General features: G+C 41.0%; 1 protein-coding gene across 1 annotated transcript in view; it reads left to right on the top strand.

Moving 5' to 3' along the window:
* Nucleotides 1-24,005, top strand: part of gfra4b (GDNF family receptor alpha 4b) — a 47,004-nt gene extending 22,999 nt beyond the window's left edge. The window contains exons 2-8 of the mRNA XM_061685921.1: nucleotides 10,828-11,103; nucleotides 12,979-13,059; nucleotides 13,539-13,884; nucleotides 15,897-16,006; nucleotides 16,624-16,758; nucleotides 21,669-21,835; nucleotides 22,983-24,005. Coding sequence (XP_061541905.1) covers nucleotides 10,828-11,103; nucleotides 12,979-13,059; nucleotides 13,539-13,884; nucleotides 15,897-16,006; nucleotides 16,624-16,758; nucleotides 21,669-21,835; nucleotides 22,983-23,120 — 1,253 coding nt within the window. The 3' untranslated portion in view covers nucleotides 23,121-24,005. The remainder of the gene's footprint in view (nucleotides 1-10,827; nucleotides 11,104-12,978; nucleotides 13,060-13,538; nucleotides 13,885-15,896; nucleotides 16,007-16,623; nucleotides 16,759-21,668; nucleotides 21,836-22,982) is intronic.
* The last annotated feature ends 607 nt before the right edge of the window (nucleotides 24,006-24,612 follow it).

Here is a 24,612-nt window from a genome sequence, read left to right on the forward strand (position 1 = left end):
CCTTGTCAAGCTCTGTTCCCTGAATGACCTCTTGTCTCAGGCTTTAAAATAGAGACAAGCAAAGGATCCCCAATAAATGATGTAACTGAGCTCCTGTGGGTCCCCCCATAATTAACCGGAGTCAGAGCACGCTGACCCACACCTCCCGTTTTACTCTTTTATTGAAACATTGTGACCAAGTGTCCAGTACCGTGGATGAGTGATGACGATGATTACACATCAGTGAGACACAAAATCAAACTAAGATATAAAGCAACGGCGCTCTCAAGGAGGCCATGAAAGGCATTTAAATAACATAAGCGCTAGAAACAGATGCCGTTGTCGCACATGACAAGTTTCATGCTCGTCTGGATCCATAAAATTGGAAAACAAAGCAAATGTCTGCGGATTTACCGCATCGTAATAAAGCACACTATGGATTTTGCCATATTCTTTGTCTTTATGGTGATGGAGGCTCACAGGATTCATGCAGCATCTCTTTGTGTCTGCTGCATTATACTGCCGTTGACAGCGGATCTCAACATCCAAATGCATGCTGGGAGCTTCAGTAAGTCCAAAATGGTGACTTTGTTGTCGAGTATCTGTCACTGTACAGGAATGTTGCCCCCTTCTCTGTCTTGCATGGTGTTTGAGTGACAGTTACAGCTGGCAGCACGACTGAGCCTTTTTAACACATAGATCCTGCAAAATGCATGCTGCATCAGAGGTATAACAGCAGTTAGGGACTTTATGTGCCTTTGCTTTTTATACTGAACCCAGCGAAACACGACCATAGGAACGAAACTTTGGTTGTAAATCAACCAAACCATGAAATATTTCATATCTTATGTTTGTAAAATCATTTGACTCCAGTGGTAAGCTCGTCTGCCCCACATTTGGTGTGGTTCTGGGTACGAAGCGCAGCTCCGGCTTTCCTCTGTGGATTTCGGCTGTCGTACCCGTGCTTGCATGGATTTTCTAACGGTACTCAAGGTTCCTCCCACCTCCCCCCAAAATGCATATTAGATCCAGTGGCAGCTCGTGGAGTTTTCAAAAGTGTTCTGCACAGTCTACCCATTCCCGATTGAACCCGCACTGCCACCCTTCTCACCGGTTTAGAGTCGAGTCAGTCAACCGCTATCAATAGCATCTGCTATACTGTTTCACACTGAACAGAGAAAGACATTACTACTACTACTTAGTACTGTATAACGTAGTCTTTCAGTATTTACAGTGTTTTGCAATTACCTTAAAAAAGAGCAGTAAAAATGGGAGAAGGATCAACACAGACACACACACACACACGTCTTTACAAAGTGAGCACGACACCAGATCACCATAATAGTTAGCTAGCAACAATGTTAGCTACTGGGATGCCGCCAGACATAAAAAGAATCTCTGTTTGCTAACATCACCTAAAAATTGTGGGTAATTGTCACCAAAATTCATACGGACATCTCTATTATGCCCACTTCAACCTCTGAAAGTATCCGAAAGATTGCCCCGATATTCTGGATTGTATAGACATTAAAGCATCTTACTATACGCTTATATAAAGAAAAAGGTTAACGTCGCTTAATGTCACAAAACTGCAATCAATTGTCACCAAAATGTATGTGGACATCTCTACCTATACCCTCTTCTACCTCTGAAAATATCAGAACGATCACCCCACTATTTTGGATTTCAAGGACATTAAAGCGTTTTGCTATTTAGAGGGCTGTCTCGGTTGTCATGTTGTCTGGAAACGTTTCCCAGACATCACCCTGGTGAGAGTGCAAGCAATATTTTGGTCTCTCAAGTCCCGGAGTCGCCATGACTAATCAACCATGGTGGTCTCGGCGATGTCTACGCCAGTGAGATAGGCCCTTGACCAGGTGCCACTGGCTTGGATCAACTGAAGACTGGGCTTTGATTACTGATTGGTTAGCATGTCTTCTCACAGTTCTGAGGATCTTGGTTTGAATCTCACCTGAGACCCCACAAGTGGTATAGAAAATGGATGGATGGACAATTAAAGACTCTAAATTGTCCATAGGTGTGAATGTGACTGTGAATGGTTGTTTGTGTGTATGTACCCTGTGATTGGCTGCTGACTGGTTCAGGGCGTAACCCACTTCTCGCACAAAGTCAGATGTGAAGTGCTGTAGAAAACACTGGTTGTTGCCAGAGGTAGAAAGATTGTAGCAATAGTTTCAGCAATTAAAAAAAAGAAAATAAATAAAAAGGCCATATTTGAAGAAGGAGCACCTTCATGTAAGGATGTCAATGGCCTTTAATCGTTAAAAGAACTGTAGTTGAAAAGCTGTTGAGTTCATGTTTGAATACTACACAGTTGCCAGAGCTCAAAAGATAGTCGCGATACAGTACGTGAAAAACACGAGGTTTTGCAGCTTTTATTATTTTGATGACATTGGCCTTCTATCATTGAACATACTTACATTGTACAGCTGTTGATTTTATGGCAATATTCTAACTTAAATACAGTGATTCACAATCATGATTACTTGAGTGCCGACTAGAAACTTGGCAGAATAAAAATTTTTGCGGTTTGGGCTTTTTACAGTCCTCTCTGTTAACAACCAGCTGTGCTCTTGGGTGTACATTTGGACATTTGATGAGCTTCCACAAGCATAGCTCTGCCATCCATGCCTTCGTAGGAGACAGGAAGCGTCCTCGGAACCGCAAGCGACACAACAACACATTAGCTCTCCATTAAGCATCAAAGTGGCTTTATGTGTCTCTGCTCCTTTATCATACCATGTCTGCATGTTCATCATCAATCTGCAGTGAAGACACGATTTGAATGTACAAGGAGCCATCTGACCAATTTTGCAGGAAGAAAATGATCTACCATTACTTAGTGTGCGTGCTAACGCTCAGTCAAAACAAAATATGCAGAGGATCTTTAGTTGGCTCGAATTTTCCTTCGTGCATTGGCAAGTAGTTAAAGTTTAAAATTTATTTCAACTTGCCAATGATGTTAGCCTCAGGTGCTTCGGAGATCTCAAATGAAACAGACCTTTCAGGCAATCCATTTTCTGTGTTTACTATCAAGAGTTCAGGTAAAATTTGATGATCTTCGATTTTCTCTGGGTTTGCGCGAGCATTGAGTGTACAGTATGTTCAAGGCACATCTAATTTGACACACTGACGTTGATAAAATCTCCTGTGACCGATGATGCACAGGCCTGGATGAGTTGTTTCTTTGTTTGCTTAGGGTTGATTGCGACAATTGAATGTAAATCCGGAGAGTTTGGCAAAGAATAGAACTCCGATTCGAATGCGATGTTTTTATGTTATAAAAACTTACAACATTTATTAATTTAGAAGTATTGGTAATTCTCATATAATTTGATAAAAATAATCAAATCAAATCAAATTTAGCAATTTTTTATTAGGGTTGGGCATCGAGCATCGAAAACTGATTGGAAGCGGGACTAATGTTTATTTTTTGGGACAAAAGTCACAAAAACATTGTCTCACAGTATCAGAAACACTAACCTTGTGTCTCATCGGTGGGTAGGTAAACGAATCAACGTTTTACAGAGCATTTGGTTCCATTCATTACTCTTTTTCTTGCGTCTTGTTTTACTTTCACTTTTACCAGTGTCATGTGAAGTTATTTTTCGTGTCAAAATGCTGAGTTACGGTGCGTACCCTTTAAAATAAAAGGCTACGTGCTTAAAACAGGAAGTCAAGTTAAAACTTGCACTTATAAATCATTTGGCATGAAAAAAGTCAAAAATAACTATTTTAAGAATGCTATATTTAACTTTTAGCTGAAACAATAATTGATGAATATGAAGTCGATCGGGTTAGTTCCACACACATGCCTTTTAGGTTTGATAATGATATTCGTTATAAAGCACCCATAGTCAAATGTTCATTTTTGTCTATGTTGCAAGCTGCTAAGAATATGGATGTTCATAATTTGGACACCCTTTATTTAAACCATGCAAACCTTTTTTGACACAGCCCCCTAAAAGAATTGGAATCGAGAATCGTTTGGAACCGGAATCGAAATGAGGAACCGGATTCAGAACTCGAATCGCTCGAATTCAAATGATGCCCAACCCTATTTTTTATGCCGCCTTGGTTTTATATGGGTAAACGTTTCCCATGCTGCAGTGGCCACGCTTAAAGTCGTATTTTCAAAAAGTTATTGATGATTCAAAATGTTATGCAGCCCTGCTTCAGCCTATGCCGACACTGCCTCCGCTTGCTCGTCTGTCGTCTTGTGCTGCTCAGCAACTCGGCGGCTCTACAGGCCTCCCTGGATAGCATCCGGAGGCTAGTAAATGCTCGAGTAGTCAGTGATGTAATACTGAGTAAAGCAAAGCAAAGCAAATGTATTTATGTAGCACATTTCATACACAAGGTAACTCAATGTGCTTACATGATTAAAAGCATTTAAAAGAAAAGGAAAAACAACATCTTATAAACATTTAAAACAAAGACAAAACAAATAAATACAATAAAAATACAATTAAAACAGCATACACTGCAAGAAATATCATTTAAAAGTGGAAATGCTCTAAAAAGCATGGGAAAAAAGAAGAGTTTTTGACCTGGACTTAAAACCATGCACACTTGGGGCTGACGTCACTTCTGTTGGCAACTTATTCCATTTGTGTGCAGCAGCATTGCTAAATGCTGGTTCATCATGTTTGCTCTGGACTCTGTGCTCCACTATTTGACCTGAGTCTGTCGCTCTCAGAGCTCTACTGGGTTTATATTATTATACTGAGTAGTGAATCATAAGTGCTGCCGATCATATGCTTATTTGATGTGGGATATTAGTTGTATTTGTACTATTTTTTGCCGTCAAGAATTTTGATCAAAACATCCCGAACTGGGCGGTACGGTGGACGACGGTGGTTAGAGTGTCTGCCTCACAGCTCTGAGGACCGGAGTTCAAATCCCGACCCCGCCTGTGTGGAGTTTGCATGTTCTCCCCGTGCCTGCGTGGGTTTTCTCCGGGCACTCCGGTTTCCTCCCACATCCCCAAAACATGCGTGGTAGGTTGATTGACAACTCTAAATTGTCCGTAGATGTGAATGTGAGTGTGAATGGTTGTTTGTTTATATGTGCCCTGTGAATGGCTGGCAACCAGTTCAGGGTGTACCCCGCCTCCTGCCCGATGATAGCTGGGATAAGCTCCAGCACCCCACGACCCTAGTGAGGAGGAGAGGCTCAGAAAATGGATGGCTGGCATCCCGAACTGTCGCCAGCCGATCCAGCCGATTAGCTGCGCTTCCTCCTTTACACACAACCCTCATCTGTCGGCTTGTGCTGCTAAGCGTGTTCACGGCTCCGTAGACAGCTGGTTCTCAACTGCTAAGCTAATAAACAGTCTCGATTACCCTTAACTACGAACCCAAAGTCACTGGATGATCAAACAGTAATTCAAGCAAGTGGTGGCGCTCATATTCGGATTTGCTGTGGGTATTATTTTTTTCTATTTTTGATGCCGTACGCGAGGAATTTGGATTGAAATATCCCAAACTGTCTCTTGGTAATTGTTGGATTTATCTTACCCAACATTATAATGAATAGACACAAAAGGAATGAAGACGCTGGTCTCTTTTTCTCATGAGGAGGGCGCATGGGAGATTGTTCAGGTTACAGCCTCTCAACACGCTCTAAACAATCTCCTCCGTCGCTCCTGCATTTATTTGAAAATAGGGAGGTTTCTAAGTTTACAAGACATAACGTACTAAGCTACAAGACACAACACACTAAGGGGAGGGTTTCAAGGTGTAAACATGCCACCAACACCTGCCACGTCCCGGCCACGTCCTTCTCTCTGATGATTCCTGCTGAGTCATCTTCTTGAAGGCGAGACATCTTTCTTTCTAAAAATTGTCCATAATACTCATGCAAGCTTAGCAAATAAATGATAACTTCTACGATATATCTAACAGTAATGCATCCATGTACAGTGCACTGATATCATGGCAGTCTAATGCCAATGTAATCCAAACAACATTTCTTAAACTTGAATGGGAAAAATCCTAAACAATGATCACTAATTATTCATGAAGAACAACTTCAACAATAAAGCAAAATCTGCAGTGAAGTTGCAGGCTAAACTTTACCAATTTCTGTTAATACTTTATAGCATTGTATTCTTAACAGCTGACAAAGTAATTGTGTAACTTTGCGAAGCAAACTAGAAATACATGAAAGAACAGAATGTATGAACTTGTGCATTAATCTTATCCTGACTTAAATTCTGCCACAGCTTTGTTAGGACCCATTAACAGAGCAAAAGCTATAAAAGGGTGTGCACCCTTCTGTAACAACATTATTTCAGTTTGTTATTTTTACTTCCCCTCTCAAAGAAAATAACAACAACAACAATTGAGTTGTACACATTATAAGTCATATAAATGGAAGAAAAAGTTTTGAGAAAATGTGTCTTGGTGTCACTTTTTTATATCACAAAAACTGGTGTTTGAACAGGGGTGTGTACACTTTTTCTATCTGAAATGGCATATTAAGCCAAATTCAGTCTTTTACAGAGCACGAGCCATAGTGTGCATCATTATTTCATTAAGTGTGCATGTTGCTAGCGTTTCTCCTATTTATTAGAAGTCTTCGTTAGACTGCATGATGTGAAGGATCTGTGCTCATAAAAATTGTTGGACAGATATCAAGTCAAACTGCAGATTAAAAGAAAGTGTTTTTCATTTTAAGCACATTGTGCTTCAAGTGTGACTGTGACTCTTTTCAGGACTTTGATGCTAAATGAGGCTGCTTTTTTCCTGCTGGTTCTTAAATGCAGCATGGCGTTTGAAGTGCGAGCCAAGTGACAGCGTTTCACTTTGAATAGTTTGCTGTCTCGAAATCAATCTGTGTGTCTTTGATGTTGGAAATAGCTCACTTTGTGCCCTTAAAATCAAATATTTTAGAATGGTTAAAATACAGTACGCATTATGAGGGTTGATATAGAGCTGCCAAAGTTTATATTCATTTATTTTGGTCTGAGGTTAAAGTTTAATATTAATGCCCAGCTCCTTTAATTAAAGACGACATTATGGAAGCGGACAAAGTTCATAAAGGGGTCTTTTTAGGTCATTCTTTTTCACCAAATGTGACACTTCACTTTTATTACTTTAGGACGCCTTTGTTATGTACACTACTTGAGACCTATTTTGAAAGACTGAAAATGTAACACTCAAATTAAACATGGTACCTTTTCATCACAAGTAACATGCAAATGGAAGCTAGTGACAAGTGTGGGAAGCTACTGTTGCAGTCTAAATCTTCAGTCAGTGTTCCTTATCAAACAGCACAAACAGATGGACTCAAATGCACGACACCAATCACCGAACAGCCAAATAAAGTCCTTTGTTTACAAATTGCTGCTCACTGAGAGTTCCATGAAGCCAATAGTAATGAAACAAAAACCGGAAGTAGAAACCAAACAAAAAATTCATTGGTTAACAAAAGTCAAAAATCATCTTCAACTACCACAAAAATGAAACACATTCTAACGCTGGACAAAAGTCCTTTGGGCTTCCATTGCTAGTCCACTTACTTCACATTAACTTCTGGCGAATATTCATATTCATATATATCAGTTTTTCATTTATTTTTTATTTTTTTGATGCTGGCTGAAGTGAGGTATGCGTGATATGCTGACACCATGTACAGTATGCTGATCGTTTGAAGTCCAAAAATTGTTTGATCTTCATAAAGAGGTCACAATTAGTTCACCTATTAAGGTTATAGTGCATTTTAGGTTCATCCTGAAATTACACCTGCTTTTTGTAAGTTTTTGTAAGTAGTGTACGTGTCAGGTTTGGCATTAACATGGCGTTACGCGTGGGTTAGCTTATACAGTCGAAGCACAAACTTCTGCAGAGAAGCGCTTGTCACTCAAGTAACTTTCTGTTGACAAGGCCGGGACACACCCGTTAATCCAGACATAAGAGTAATTTCCAAATCTTAGGAGCGTGTGTCCGTGTGTCCGTGTTCGCTCCTGCGAACTATCACTATCCACTCCAGTCGGCCTGACGACATTTAATTTTCCATTTCATCTGTCCTGTAGTGGACCATTTAGTCAGCGTGCATGGGTAACTGATCAGGTAATCCGCCGGTGATTTATGTGGCAGGCATATTGAGGACTTAACTGAACCTCGGAATGCATTGATTACTGACATGGTTAATTGGCTAAAGCGGCCGCTACATCAAGATGAGCTTATTGGAAATGTCAAATCAACTCAAGCCAATTGCATTCATGATGGATGGTGACTATTCCTACTCGTGCGCCACGCAGCATCACCTGACATGCGTAGCCATGGAGAAAAGGGCTGGTACACACACTTGCACTATACCACATTTACAGGGGTTTGATTCCCAGTCAGTGCCCCAATACCCAGCCACTGTCGCTCCCAAGCTCAGATAAAAATAGTTGGGTTGCGGTAGCAAGGGTGTCCGGCATAAAAACTGTGCCAAACAAATCATGTGAGTGACTCGGTGTAGCGACCCTTGACAGGGAAAAGCTTAAAGTCACTTCTTCTATTATGTTTGGAGAAGAGTTTTGCTGAAGTCTGATGTGTAGAAGACAATTTCTTACACTGACTTAAATGTGTGATGTTGGCGAGACCTACGATGAGTTGAAGAATTGTGTCCCGGAATTACCGGTATCTAAGCCTTTCGATTAGAGGTCATTTCTTGGACTAAAACACAGGAGGCTCACAAAAACTAATAGAAACTACTTTTTTTTTGTAGCATTCACAGTGGGCAAATGCACAGAGGAAAGAAAACAAAGGAAGGAAGTTTCTCAAAGATCACCACTCACATGAAATTAAAACGAGTCTGTGACAAAAACCTTTTCTTTGCATTCAAATGAATCAAGGGAGCATGAAGTAGTTTTTCACAGATCTAACTCACAGTTCTGATGTTAAGGGTTTGAATCGCAGCTCCCTTTCTATGTGGAGTTTGTTGGTTCCCACCGTGCTTACCTAGGGTTTTTCCAGGTACTGTGGCCTCCTATATTCCACAAACATGCCTGTTAAATTAGGTGAAGACTAAATTGTCCATTGGTGTAAATGGTTGTCTATTTGTGCCCTGGCAACCAGTCCATGGTGGACCTCGCATCTCGCCAAAGGAAGCTGAGAAAGACTCCAGCAGCCCTGGCCAAGTGCCATGTTGGCAGCCATCATGGGGACCTGGTTCAAGTCACTGATTGTCAGAAGAATGTGGGCACAAAACAAACAAACTAAACATCAGCTTGACAAAGCTTTACAGTATGCGGCAACACACTCCATCCCCGGATCCATGTTTGTGGTGTCCTTGAGGAAGACACTGGTACCCCCAACTGCTTAAAGGGACTGAGGGTCATAATGTCCATATTTCACTAATAAGTTGAATTTATGTATTTTTTTTTTTTTTTTTTGCTCAAGAAAATGAAACTGGCCGTGATTTTTTTTGTTTTCATTTTTGAGCAATGGGTAAATAACTAATTTCCTTTGGAACACATCCTTTTCATTGCCAAAATCAACACGCCTCCCGTGTCTTTGTGTGATGTCAGTGGCAGAAGCTGAGACCAAATTCACTGCACAGCCGGTGTGAACAAAGGAATGTGCTATACTATAAAGTGGCAGTATTTAATCATATTTTATATATCATAGTTGTTGGGTGGAATGCCCTCACCTCCAAAATGACAACTTTTGAGGAAAAAAACAGCAACAATTCTGCTTGAGTTTCCAAAGACCGCCTTGTTCAATTTGGTATTATACTTTATATTGCTGTCATATATTGCTGCACTCTCATATGAACAACGGGCGAGTGACACACATCCTTGCTAGCCTCATGAACCCAAGCAATCATATATATGACTGAAAGTCCCAAAACCCTCACCAATCATCACCAAAATTTACATGGACATCTCTACTTGTGGCAGCTTCAACCTCTGAATATATCAGAACGATAGCCCAAATATTATGGATTTTATGAACGTTACAAATTTTTCTCTAGTTAATGTTAGAGGAAAATTACCAGGCTCACTGTTCTGCTATTTTCAGAGGTGTAAGTGTGCATAAATGGTCTGGTCAAAAATCTAATATTTCATCAGAAAACAAGCTCGAAATTACTCCTGAGTTTATTTTGGGGGGAATTTTTTCTGCAGATATCATTTGTAAGTCCAGAAAACTAGAATAAGTGCCGGTGTTCAAAGGATTAGATAGGTCCTTTGAGTAATCAATCAAATCAAAATACCGCTTATCCTGGTCAGGGTCACGGGGTGCTGGTGCCTATCCGAGCTGACTTTGGGCGAAAGGCGGACGACACCCTGAACTGGTCACCAGTCAGTCACAGGTCACAAATTGTGCATTTTATGCGCTGTCAATTTGAAACAATGTCTGGTTTTGAATAGAGGGAAGGAAATAAAAGTGTTTTTTCAATCCGATTCATCGATGAATCTAAAACATTATCAACAGATGAATCAATTGTTCAAATAATTATTAGTCGCAGCCTTATTTGCATTCAGTCTGTAAGAGCCGTTTTGTTTTCCATTCATGTGCAACACATTTGAATTGAATCATATATATATGTATTTATTTTCCTATATTTAAGGGCAGTATTAACGTTCAAACTGTGTATGTTACAGTGACTTACAATAATATGAAAGATAATTTTTTGGAATGATGTTTTTTTTTTCATGAACACACGCCTACTATGCTACTGTTTTTTTTTAATGTTGGTCATGATGGTGGTACTTGGAATGTTAAGTACTTTTTAGGTGGTACTTGGCTTAAAAGGTTTGAGAACCACTGTTCCAACAACCTTACATGCCAACTTTTACCCTACTCATTATTGGACTTTCCTCTCACACAGCTCTGTCAGAGGTCTTACTGGCCGGCAGCGACTGCTTGATGGCCGGAGACTTGTGTTCGAGCGATGACACCTGCAGCCCGCGCCTGCGCACACTGCGTCAGTGCGTGGCGGGCAACGGCAGCATGAAGCTGGGCCCTGGGGCCAGGAGCCAGTGCGCCAACGCGGTGTCTGCACTGATCTCCAGCCCTTTGAATGGCTGCCAGTGTAAACGCGGCATGAAGAAAGAAAAGAACTGCCTGAGCATCTACTGGAGCCTTCACCAATCCATCATTCACGGTGAGTTAGGGGATGGTTATTGAAAGACATGTTCTTGATTGCTGATTGAGAAAGGGGAATAGTCAAAGACAATACTAAATAAAGTGTTTTTCAAGGGAAAATTATAAACTGAAGGGAAGGCAGATGTATTTATGCCAGCCTGGGGAACCTCCCTACTAGTATATGTATTGCATTAGTATGTACTATTAGTATGTACAGTATTGCAGGTCACAGGTGAGCCAGCTGGAGCCTATCCCAGCTGACTTTGGGCAAAGGCTGGGGGACACGCTGGACTGGTAGCCAGTCAATTGAAGGGCACATAGACAATGAACCATTCACAATCACATTCACACAGAGTTTTCAATTAACCTAACATGCAAACTCCACATTTTAAGCCCGGAGCCAACTAACGTTTCTATAGCTGCCTGTTTAAGCGGAAAAGGGTAATTTTGCCATTATAACTGTCACGTTTGAGGCTGGAGTCGAACCCAAAGGCAGACACTGACAAAAAAGTAGCAAACAAATCTTTATTAAACAAAGAAACAAAGTGTCAAACAAAGACTGGGCATGGCTGAGCTCTCATCACGTTGAGGCTGTAAAACAAGAACAAAAATGGAATCAGTCTAAACTAACGCCTGGATCAGACTACAAGACAAATTTGGGCTTTCACGATGGCACTGTCAGACTACTGCCATTATATCTTACTGTATCTCAGTCAGCCACTGGCAACACGATACCATTGAATACGATACCATTGAATCCCGTCTTTTGTGATTAGTGGACTTTATCTTGCCAAATCAAACACTGTCGTGGAGGGGGGACTAGAAAACATGTCACCATGGCGATGATAACAACAATGGATCATAGCAATTATTGTGTTGGGAAAAAAAGCACAAAAAGAGGAAAAACGTATGGGGTCGTCACCGGTACTCGGAAGTGGGCTGTCCATTCAAAAATAGTTTGAGGTATGTTCACAAACTTTTAATACGATACAGCTTGCAAGCAGACAACAAAATGTTATGTGGACTAGCGCTACCGTTTTTACGTAAAAATGCTGACGTTTTGTCGAATCATGCTCTAAAGTTTAGGTAAAAATTGGTCTGTGTATGAATAAATGTTGACAACAAGCGCTCAAGTATGTTGACAACGACGAGCAAGGGAGGCGAAGTGCTGTTCACAATATGCAGTCCTATTGGTTGACATCAAGGTGCGCTGTCAGAAAGTTGTCATTGATTTGTCACAATACACGGAAGATATCCCAAACAATCAAACATGCTAGACTTTTCATTTTGGTGTCACAGGGCTGTCGTCGGACCAAATCGTTGGCCATGTCACATTAACAAGAAGTTTTGTCGTTCCCGACTTGGAACAGAACTGCAGCACATTTTCAAAACAGTGCGCGTGGGTTGTGCTCGAGTATAAAGGCAAACTGCGCGCGGGATAGCCGCAGTGACGTATAAAGAAGTTAATAGTTGAGGGTGGTGCTTCAGCATACGTCAGAGCTGTCACCATCGCCACTTCTCGGTGCCATCAGCAGTTTTTAGATATCACATCAGGAAGCGGTGACAGCTCTAACAAAGGCTTAAGCGTCAGCCGAAATGATGAGCCAAGTAAGAGAGATTCTCTTTATGTGAAAAATATTTGTCTAAAAATAAATCTAAAAATTATAAATGTGTGAGTATTCATGTAATTTAAAAATGAAAATAGTAAAATTCAATCTGTCCTTTAGAGAATGATTGTTTCCAATATTTTTATGCCAAGCTACTTTAACATCCCAAGAGAGCTGGCTCACCCTTTCTCCCCCCCACACACTAATTAAAAGATTGTTATAGTAATTGTTATCCTGTGCTACATTGCAGCAAAATTAAAGTTTCAAACCCTTTCTTTCTCCCTCAGGACTCAACTTGGTGGAGAGTTACCCTTATGAGACCATGCAGAGGGATTACGATTACGTCCGTTTGGCCTCTATCACAGCAGGCAAGTCCGCTGACGTTCATTAACTTTCATGTCTTCACTTTTGTACCCTTTGGGGCACGCTTGGATTTTCCCTGGCAGCTGACCCGAGGCAAAGACAAGCCTGTTTTGTTCTGAAGACGGCTATACCATTTATCTGAAGAAAATTCCTGCATCCAAAATTATATCTTTGTCACACACTGTGTTACTTTATACAACAAAGAATGGAAATAGGTTCTGACTGCTGAGGTAGCAAAATGTAATCACAGTGTTTTGTTTTACTTTTAAGAATTACTTGCTTTATTTTCCTCAGTCATAAATTAAATTTTATCCTTATGGGAGCTTCAAATATCATTGTAACTGATTTTGTGGTAAAGAATTACTTTAATTACAAAACATATTGTATCCTAACCAAAGCATTCAACTCAGCATGAATATCTTCTATATGAACAGAATATATTTTGCGCTAACTATTCTGTTCACTTCCCTACTTCCATCCATAGACTCTGAAATTGGGACGGTAACTCTGAACCGCTGCTTGGATGCAGCCAAGGCTTGTAATGTGGACGACTTGTGCCAGAAGCTGCGCACAGAATACGTCTCGGCCTGCATCAAACCCACTGCCAAATCAGGCCTGTGCAACCGGGTCAAATGCAACAAGGCCCTGCGCAGATTCTTTGACCGGGTCCCCGCAGACCACACGCACAAGCTGCTCTTTTGCCCCTGCACGGACACGGCCTGCGCAGAACGTCGCAGGCAGACCATCGTTCCCAGCTGCTCTTATGAAAGCGTGGAAAAGCCCAGCTGCATTACGCAGAGGAGGATCTGCGAGGCCGACTACGTGTGCAAGTTAGAACAAAGCTTTATTGTTCGTTGGTATCTATTGATTGTCATGCTGCGGAAACTTTGATCCTTGTCCTCAGCACAATCTCACCTGTCCTTTCTCAAAATCTCTTCATTTAACTTGCATCCTTGCAGAGCAGCCAGTGGCAACCGTGTAATTCCCGGGCACCAAACCCCAATCTTGTGCCTGCACCTGGGTCCAGGAAACAAGCTTGAGATATATAGAGTAGTACGCTCGCTACATGTTTTTGGTGTAACTGGAGAGAGCAGAGAAAATAGTGTGCCAACCACTCTTCTGGAATGCCTCAGAATGGCACTCATCACAGTCTTGTTTTTCCATGCATCCATTTTCTGAGCCGCTTATCCTCACAAGGGTCACGGGCGTGCTGGAGCCTATCCCAGCTATCTCCGGACGAGAGTCGGGGTACACCCTAAACTGGCCGCCAGCCAATCGCAGGGCAAATAAACAAACAACCATTCGTACTCACATTCATACCTATGGGCAATTTAGCGTCTTCAATCAACCTACCATGCATGTTTTTGGGATGTGGGAGGAAACCAGAGCACCCAGAGAAAACCCACCCAGGCACGGGGAGAACATGCAAACTCCACACAGGTGGGGCCGATATTTGAACCCCAGTCATCAGAACTGTGAGACAGATGTGCTAACCAGTCGCCCACCGTGCCGCCCAGTTTTGTTTTTCTTTTGCAAAATAAATCTACTTGTATAACCTATGATTCAAAGAAAGCAAATTTTTAATTATTGACCCCATATTTTGGTAGTGTGATAGGGTTGTGTGGCTACCATGCAAGAGGCCTGGCTCTTTAATGTTGAGGTTGGAGTATAACTTTTCAACCAAATAGACCCACTTCAATTCTGTATTAAGGGTAAAACTCCCATGACAAATAGTGTCAGATCTGTGAAATCTGTGCTGTAGCCAGTTGGAAAAACCCCTTAGGAGAGTTGACCCCGGAGATGGCTGGGGCACTAGGAAGATTGGAATTGGGCACCTGTGTGGGACATGAACTCATGTTCAGAAAGGGACGGTGGTATAATGGGGCATGTTGTCACTACAGCTGTGTACCCAGTCTGGCAACCATGCCAAAAGGCCACGGTATTCGGTGTTGTCGTTGGTGTATATGTTTTTCAACCCAATAAATGAAAGACAAATCCGGTTGAAGCTATTAGCCCTCAGATTTCAGTATCAGAAGTCGGATGAGAATTACAGAAGGCAGGGCAGGAAAGGCCACGGGCCCCCAGTCAACGAGGGAGTTATTGTGTGGCACACGCATCACTACGATTGTGTATGCAATCTGTGTATCATTTCAAAGAGCCTGGTTCTTCGGTGTTGTAATCAGTATACAGGTTTTTCCAACCCTGTAGACTGGTTTTAAATCTGGTTGGGGGTTACTTCTCCCAGGTTCTGTGGGGGTCTGTGCTATCTGTAGTGTACAAAGTGAACCATTGGCACAGGTGACGTGTGTTATGAACCACTAGAGATGGGTGAGGCACTCGGAAGATTGGAATGACAAATGGTGTCTTTACACCTGACACGATCCAGCTTCCAGACTTTTTCAACCACAATAAACAGCCATTCAGTCAACCAAATGAACCATTGTTTTACCCCCAAGCTGTACCCACCCTCCATCATTGCTTAGAACACCCCTGAGAAACTCTTGGAATAGCACATTAAATATTAAACACGGATAAAGAGCCAGATGGATCAGAGTTATCGCTCATTGCAATCTCTGGTCATGGTCATTATTTTCCCACAGCTCCATTACACTCAGCGTGTTGTACTAATGATACTAGGTCTAGGAGTTCGGTGGTGAAATATCTGTCTTTCAATCTTTTTTTTTTTTTTAAATTCAACTTGCTCTGCCTTCACCATGCTCGCCAATATAATTTTAATCTGGGTGAGTCAAGTTAAATCCCCAAGTGGTAGGAACTAAAAAAAACAACAGAATACAAGAATCCATCATGTTCTTGCTCAGCAGAACCTTTCCTTCTTCTGTAGGTCTCGTCTGGCACAATTTCAATATGACTGCGAACCCTCTGAAGTGTCTACCAGTGGTTGCAAGCAAAGAAACTACGGTGCCTGCCTCCTCGCCTACACAGGACTCATAGGTAAGTGCATATTTGAGAAGTAATTTACTGTAGAGTAGAAGGAACAGATGGAGGGATGGGAGAAAGATGCAAAGGCTGTATAAACACAACGGTAAAGGCGACATATCTTGTGTGAGAGGGCAACAAAGAGAATTCTGCAGCTACGAGGAGGCGAGAGCTATTTCTGTGGATAACGAGTGAGTAACTGAAATAAATAAGTCTAAAAAATGTTTCACATGACACAAACAAGTTCCAGACAACAACATGACAGGTGCGCTTATTAAATTAAACATGCATTTTTGTTTTTTGTAACACCTCGTAAAGGAAAGGAATAGCCATCAGTTCCCGCACATCGCAGAGAGGAGCAAGAATAACTTCATGCACTTGCACAAACACACACTTGGCTTGCATTTATTAAAGCACTGAAAATTCCACCTCCAATGTGTTGATGAACAAGAAAAATATAAAGGCTTTAGACTGGTGTGACCTGAAACTGAAAAAGTTGGAGTACAACACTATATAGTCAACCCTTTTTGACGAGGTGGGTGTTTTGGAGAGCTTCCAAAAGTAAAAGCACAACCGTGCACAGGCGTATGAATATGTAAAGCAAGCTGACACCAGGTGCCGTTTCTCTGCAGGAAGCACAATCACGCCCAACTACGTCGACAACGCCACGTCCAGTGTGGCACCGTGGTGCACCTGCTTGGCCAGCGGCAACCAGAAACAAGAATGTGAAGACTTGCTGGGCTACTTTACTGACAACATCTGTCTGCGTGAGTGGAAATTTGTATACAACTCAGTGTTGTTGGGGAAACCAGTACAGGTTTTGAGTTAGAAAAAAAGGAATGAAGCCCTGTGTTGTTTCATTATTTTCTACATATTTTAGGAAATTTACGGTAATCGTCCTTTAACCTGACAACCCTTTGGGAGATAAACTGTAGCCTTTCTTTAATTTGTGCAACTTTAGTGGGAATTATGTCAGTTTCATTTTAAACTAAACTTTTGGAGATTAAAGGTAGTCTTGTGTTAACTTCTTGTGGACTTATGGTTGTGTTATTTTAACCTGTGCAACATTTGGGGGATTCAACAGTAGTTTTATTTTAATCTTAGCAATTTTTGGGGAGATTTAAGTACAGTGGAACCTCAATAGAATGGACTAATAGGGACTAATAGTCAAATAGTCCTATTAATAGTCCGATATAGATGCTTGTCCATTACATTGATGGCCTTTTTTGTTTTTTTTTTAGGCATGTGCACCTATACAGCCATGTAAACCATGCATGTACTGGACAGTACAAAAATATTGTTTTGTGGGTTTCATTCATGGCCTAAAACGCTCAGTACAGTACAAAGTTATGATAAATATTTAAAAAAATGTTGAAAATGTTTGAAAGTTTCACATTTTATTCAAACTTAGGCCGGTGTTCTTGGTCATGGTGACATTGTTGACGTACAGTCCTCATCATCAGCGTTGTACCTGAACGAGTTCAATGAATGAAAGTTCATGAACTAGTTCATAGTTTGTGTGAACGTGTACTGAACTCAGTTAATTTCTGCCTGATGAACGGAATTGAGAACGCGCTCATTCTGGCGTCAAAGAAGGGTTTTTGAACCAAAGTTCATTTTCATTCAACAGGGCCAGGTTTTGTTAGGGACTTCCAGGACAAACCCATCTGAACACACTATATACGAGCCTTCTTATGTCAGCGGATAAACGCTGTATTTGGCAACCGATTCAGTGCGGCCACGGCTGCCATTCATGGCAGGCACGTTGCAGCTGTGTGAGAAAACGAGGTGCGTTCAGGGACACTTCGTAAATAGGACTGAATGTGTTCTTTGGTTCTTCTTTTGCAATACAATACATAATTGTAAAAATTTATTACTACGAAAATTATCTGTATCAGAATGCTTTAGTTAAAACTATGATCACACTGACAGATATGGACTTTATTTTGTTTTGTAATATAAGAACTATCGTTCCTGTCATACTGTGTTGGGTGTTTTTGTTTGCACATTCAGAACAAAAGTCATGTTTTTGTTTTAACTCCTCATTTAAAAAAAACAGGAAAAAAAAACATTCAAGCAACATGTTTTTGAGATTGTAGGGTGAAATCTGCAGCTAGCTACTAGTGTGGACTGAATGGTTGGCAACAAAGGGGAAAATAAATTCCAGTATTTTAATAATTAATAATAATAACTAATTATGAATTAGTTAATTTTTCGAATGTGAACTTTGTTCAAATTTTCAAATTATGAACTATGAACGGAACTAGTTTATTTTTGGAACAGTAAACTGAACTTTGAACTAGTTTGCGTAGAATATTAACTTTCCAAACACTGCTCATCATAAGCGAGTCTCTTTCATGAGCCGTGAAGAATTAGTGTGCTTACTAGTTCCAAATCCCTTGCCAACAGCTTGACAAAAAACAAACTGTTACTGTACCAAAAATAGCATGTTCCAGACTCCAAAGACTTGTTTTGTATTTCTCGGAGTTATCACTGCAGCCATGCTGCTCTCTCTCTCTCTCTCTCTCTCTCTCTCTCTCTCTCTCTCTCTCTCTCTCTCTCTCCCAGTGCTCTACGCACAATAGAAAATAGATGCAACAATCATGACATGGCTGCCACATCAATGCCCCACATTCAACATGGTCGCCATGCACGCACGGGAGGCACTTCTTTTGGAATTGGATCTGGTCATATTGTATATCTGTGACCATTCTCTGCCTGCATTGCGCCACAGTGCCAGTAAACAGTGGCCAATTCTGGGACTAACAGACTCTGACAACGGCAGTTTAAGTGACAAATGGAGACTATTTTTGGACACATTGTCCAGTTGGGACTGGTCTGTTTTAGCCAATATATCAGCGTCCGTTTTATCAAGGTTCCACTGTGTTATTTTAATGTGTGCCAATTACAGGGGATTTACGGATTTATTTATTTTAACCAGTGCATTTTTGGGGACTTGTGATAGTTTTGTTTTAGCCTGACTACATTTTTGGGAGGTGTAAATTGGTGCTTTTTTAACCTGTGCAAATTTTGGAGGGTTTATGGTAGTCTCATTGTAACCTGCACATTTTATTCAGATTTACAGCAGTGTTAGTTTTTTTCTTCCTTCAGAGATTTATGAGTCTTATATGAACCTGGACACCTTTTTTGAGATTCATTGCAGTTTTCTCTTAACCTGTGCTAACCTGTGTGGAGATTAACGGAAGGTCTTTAAAGGAAAACAGCAAATGTAGGAAACATTACACTTGATTGGTGTGTATACTAACTCAGCCAGTTTAGCACCTTAGCCTGAATTTAATTGCTACTGTTGGATTTTTCAGTTGTGAGAGTTGAGCTAAACTATATTAGCATGAAAGCAAATTATCCAATCATTTACCACCGGCACCTGAGAAACACCCATAATAACACCCAATTAATCTAATCAGAAATGCTCTGACTTCACCTTGAAAAGAGTCTTTTGATGGAATTGGCCAAATTCTAACAGGCTAACACAGAATTTTAGTTTGTATTGTTGCAGTCAACAGCTGGTGGTCAAGATAAAATCTCTACTGGAATTACAAATGATGACTCATCAGAATGAGTTAAAGTAATAACCTGAGCCCTGATGTGTCCAGACAGGATGACGCAGAAAAACGGGCACCGTCGTGACGGGATAGAGCCCACGGGATGCCGTGGACAGATGTTTGCCAGCATGCTCACACACCAGTGCATTTTAATCAAACATCCCCCACCTTTCTTTGGTTTAGACGTAATTAAAAATCATCTTTATCTCACTATTTCTCGTTTTATCACTCACCTACTTCACACTGGTTGGACTTAGGTTCTCAGACCGTCACTAAATCAGATCCAAACTTTCATTTGGCAGTTAATGTTTCCCAATTTAAAAAAACAAAAGTAAAACTACCATATTTCTTGAAATGGTGTCCGTCCCTAAGAATAGATACTGTGGCCCAGTTTAATCGCCTGATGCCTCATCAACCTTTAGATACTGTGGAGGTCAAATTCGACCCATTTTAACATTGAAGTGCAATCAAAATAACCTAAATGTCCTTTGTCCACCCTGAAATGTGAAGACTTTTCCTAAAGTGACACAAAATACACAAAGGCTTTGCAAATTTTGTGCACACTGAGGCTGTTCCGGGTCAAATTTGACCATTGTCTACAAAAATATTTTTTTAATTTTCCAGTGTGTGTTAAATAAAGGAACATGTTGTTAATGGTGGGAATTTTGTGCACGCCATAACTGTGTGTATTTTCTATATGGGAGAGTAGTTACAGTGTTCAAGAAGGAGTTTGAAACAATCCTGAGAACTGTCTGTGTTTCCACCACATTTGTACAGGTTCCGCGATGAAACATGCACCTGCTGGTCTTTGAAAAGTCATGGGGGAATCTTGAAACAATGAAAGAGTATAATAGCATAAGAATGATCATACATACTTAACATAAGGAACACAAGTCCCAGCCCTCTTAATGGTGGCGCAAGACAAGGACTGTATTTTTGTTTTTAATTAGTCAAAGTGTAATTTTGTCGTCAATTTAGCCACAGTATTAACACAAATGAGCAGGTGGTGATAAGGTGTGGGATTTGCAGCTTTTGTCACTTGTCAACCTGTGAAAGGCAATGTTCTGGCGATGCACAAATTCTGTTTCCAATCCCCCAAATCATTTGAAACTCACACTCATTGAATTGCACTCACTCACAAGCCAACGCAAAGGCTCGTCGAGCTCGACGTGGCAGATGAGAGCATCTCTCACGGGCCTGCTGCCTAGAAAAGATACAGAGAGAGTCTCTGAGTTGTTTGGCCATGTTAGAAGGTTCTATGAGTTAATGAGGCCGATGTGGAGATGCAGGTGCAGTGTGGCGGCTTGGAGAGAATACTGATGTTTTTTGCTTTTTCTGTCGATCCTCTGCCAGGAAAGTCCAAACTGAGGCCAACTCCTCATGAATATTGGTTATGTAAAAACTACTGAATACATAAACACTGTGCCGCAAATAGTTGCCAGGTGCATCAGCCATTTAAGATAAATAAATGCCTCCCTCAAATAGACACCTCCCTTTTCCCATCAGGAAAAACAAACAGGTAGCCCATCCACGGACGCTATCGTTCACACAGGTTTTAAATAGTATAAATAACTTCTGAGCCAAGTGAACTGCTGAACTTTGCTAACCAGAACAACAACGCCTATGTAAACAATCTCAGATTAATTAAAGGGAATTAAATTCGAGTGTTAAACAAATTGCCTTGCACGGTATTAAAGTTACTTCGGAGACGGCGTCTTTCACAATCATTAGTGTTCCAGTAGATTTTGGCTGGTGGTCACTACACAGTGCTGTTTTCTCGAGGTTTCTCTGCTTTTTATAATAAGATTTTTATTTTTTTTAACTTAAACTCAAGCTTTACTTGGCATTTAGTAAACTGTTGTTATAACAGTAAGAATGTTTAATAATATTGACATAAAAAAAGTATAAAAATAAACGCCCCCCCCTACTCTTAAGCCAACACAACACCCTTATTAACTGTACTGGGAATGTTTTCAGTTCCTAACCCTCACAGAAGTATAAGTCAAACAATGTAAAATAACTCCTCTTTTTGAAGGTGCCTAGTAGTCACCTAAGATGATTTGGTGGACATTTTTGTATTCATGTTTTGTGTACTATTGTGTCTTGTGCGTCAGAGAATGCGCTCAGGGCATTTGGAAGTGAATTTGACCAGCAGCCAACGGCGGGTCGGTCCAATACCCAAAGTCCCGCCCACCGCAGCAGAGAAAACAGGAGCAGTACTTCTTTGCCGGAAAGCACAGTAACCAGGCAGAGCATTCTGGATACAAAAATACACACACAGGTGCGTTGTTCCCTGGCTTTTGTCGCTGACTTCTGTTTGGTGCCTTGTTTGTTTCTTGCTGTTGTAGCATTTTATAGGTCTAGTGAACCCTCTGATAATCATGGTTTGACATTTGAAAATTCACCTATTTTAAAATCTTTTTTTTTAACCTATCCTCCATTATTCACTGAAAAACTGATTTAGCAATAACAGTATTGCTTTGGCAAAATCTGTTGGGATTTTTGTGAAAAGGAAACAATTTGAAGTGAATTGAAAGACGCCACAATTTCATCTGCCCACAAACAATTATGCATTTCTGTTTCCCTGTTGCTGTTTTACTTGTGCTTTAACTTTATTTGAAGATACCTACTCATGGACGGTCTTATAGCCATATGCTGTATTCTGACAGGTGTTGCAACAGTAACGACACAGTGCCGTAAAGTGTCATGGTGTTTTGGTGAAATTTGGTAGGCTACCCACAGACGCTATAGTTCACACAGATATTAAATAGTATAAATAACCTCTGAGCCAAGATAACTGCAACTTGGATGATGAATAAAGTTCACGTTAGCAACAGTTATTGTCCGTGCATCATTGGACATATTAATCGGGAGATGAAGCAGCCATGGAGGCAACGATTAGTGACTCAGTGACGCTTTAATTGAGGCTAAACATGGTGCATGGTGGGCGACACAATTTCCTTTACTCCGGGGACATTCCGCGCTGCCGTCTGCGTTATGGACAATCTGGTGACAAAGCTGCCATGGAGGCGATGATTAGTGATTTATAGGAGTGGCTCTGCACCGTGTTTAGCCATGCTAACCCATGCTAGCCATAATATTTGAATTTGCAGATCTGATCAATTACATCATTGATCGGCTCCGCAAATTATGGCCAATCAAAAATTTGCATAAAATGCAAATTATCGGCCGATCTGATCAAGCCGATCAGATCGGTGTAAAGTCTATTGTGAAGTCAACCCTGAGCTGAAGTCTTACACGTTTTGTTGACGTCTGGCATTTGATCTGGCGTTTTACACTACTGAATTTTGAGGGCTATTTTTCCAGAACAATTTGGTTTAACTCCAACTTTTACCACTTTTGGGGGAGCTTGACTTTGGAGATTCCACTGTAATTAAAGCTATAATCTGTCTTTCTGCCCCCCTCAGGCCATGGGAAATGAACTCCAAGTGGGCCAGTCCTCCCTGCCGTCCAACAGCCTCGCAAATGCGGCGCCCCCTCTCGGGCTCCTGCCTCCAGCTGCCATTAGCCTTCTGTTGTTTCGCTTGCTCGACAGTGGACACTAAAGACTGCAGGGGTGCGCTCCCTGTTGAATGGAGGCAGCTCATAAACTGTACAACTACTCCCGCTTCCGTCCTGTCTTGTACAGCAATTCCGTTTATATTTTGTGTCTAGGTAGTAGGACCCTTAAAGGAAGCTGATGTGTACAGTTGAACAAAGAGTCATGCCAAAATTGAGCTATGGCTTGATTAAGCTCTCAGCTATCCAGCAACGTCTCTACAGTACTGGTATATATGTATGCTACTCAGCTGAAGATACAGTACCAACAGAAACTCTTATTGTGAGTCAGTGTTTGGAGAGCTGCACACAGCCCTTTAACTGCACTCTCCTCAAATGACTGCGAGAGGACCATTCTTTCTAATCAATACTGGGAAAAAAGGGGGTGTGAGGGTGAGCTGGAGAGACAATAGAGCAACATTTTACTCCGACATGGCCGACAGATGCCCTGATTCTTCAGTGTCCTGCAGCAGCGTCAAGCAGAGAGTGCATAAGACAAACCTTGACACCACAATCATGCTCTCCATCGCCGTTTGTCAAACTCTCACTTTATTTGTTAGCTCTGGAGCTACAGTATAAAACATACCCTCGCTATTAAAAGGGAATTATTAGCCAATTCCCCAAAGACAATACCCTTAGACCTCTGGCTGCTATACAAAAAGTAATTGTGAGTGTAATAACCTTCTAGTTTTCATTGTGCAAGTGGACACTGCAAGAGCGGGGAAAAAGGAAGGTCTGGCTTATTTAGTTTTGTCAACATAAATACAAAAACTGAGATTTAACAGATGTGAAAAGTTCTATTTAATTATTTTCTGTTCTGTGAATTAATTTCTCCAAGTAAAAACATTTCCCAAGTTTCATGTTCCTTTTAAAGCATCTTTGAATTCAATGGAACGCACAAAGACAAACACCATCAAAACAAATTTTGCCCTTGGAAATACAACCCTAATTCCAATAAAGATGGGACGTCGTGTTAAACATAAATAAAAACAGAATACAATGATTTGCAAATCATGTTCAACCTATATTTCATTGAATACACTACGACAAGATATTTAATGTTCAAACTTATCAACTTTATTGTTTTTAGCAAATAATCATTCAATTTGTTTTGGCTGCAACACGTTCCAAAAAGCTGGGACAGGTGGCAAAAAAGATGGGGGAAGTTGAGGAATGCTCATTAAACACCAGTTTGGAACATCCCACAGGTGTACAGGCTAATTGTGAACAGGTGGGTGCCATGATTGGATATAAAAGGAGCTTCCCTGAATTGCTCAGTCATTCACAAGCAAAGATGGGGTGGGGTTCACCTCTTTGTGAACAAGTGCGTGATAAAATAGTCGAACAGTTTAAGGACAATGTTCCCCAACGTACAATTGCAAGGAATTTAGGGATTTCATCATCTACGATCCATAATATCATCAAAAGGTTCAAAGAACTGGAGAAATCACTGCATGTAAGCGGCAAGGCCGAAAACCAACATTGAATGCCCGTGACCTT

The sequence above is a fragment of the Phycodurus eques genome, chromosome 9 (assembly GCF_024500275.1).
Source record: "Phycodurus eques isolate BA_2022a chromosome 9, UOR_Pequ_1.1, whole genome shotgun sequence".
Classification (NCBI taxonomy): domain Eukaryota; kingdom Metazoa; phylum Chordata; class Actinopteri; order Syngnathiformes; family Syngnathidae; genus Phycodurus; species Phycodurus eques.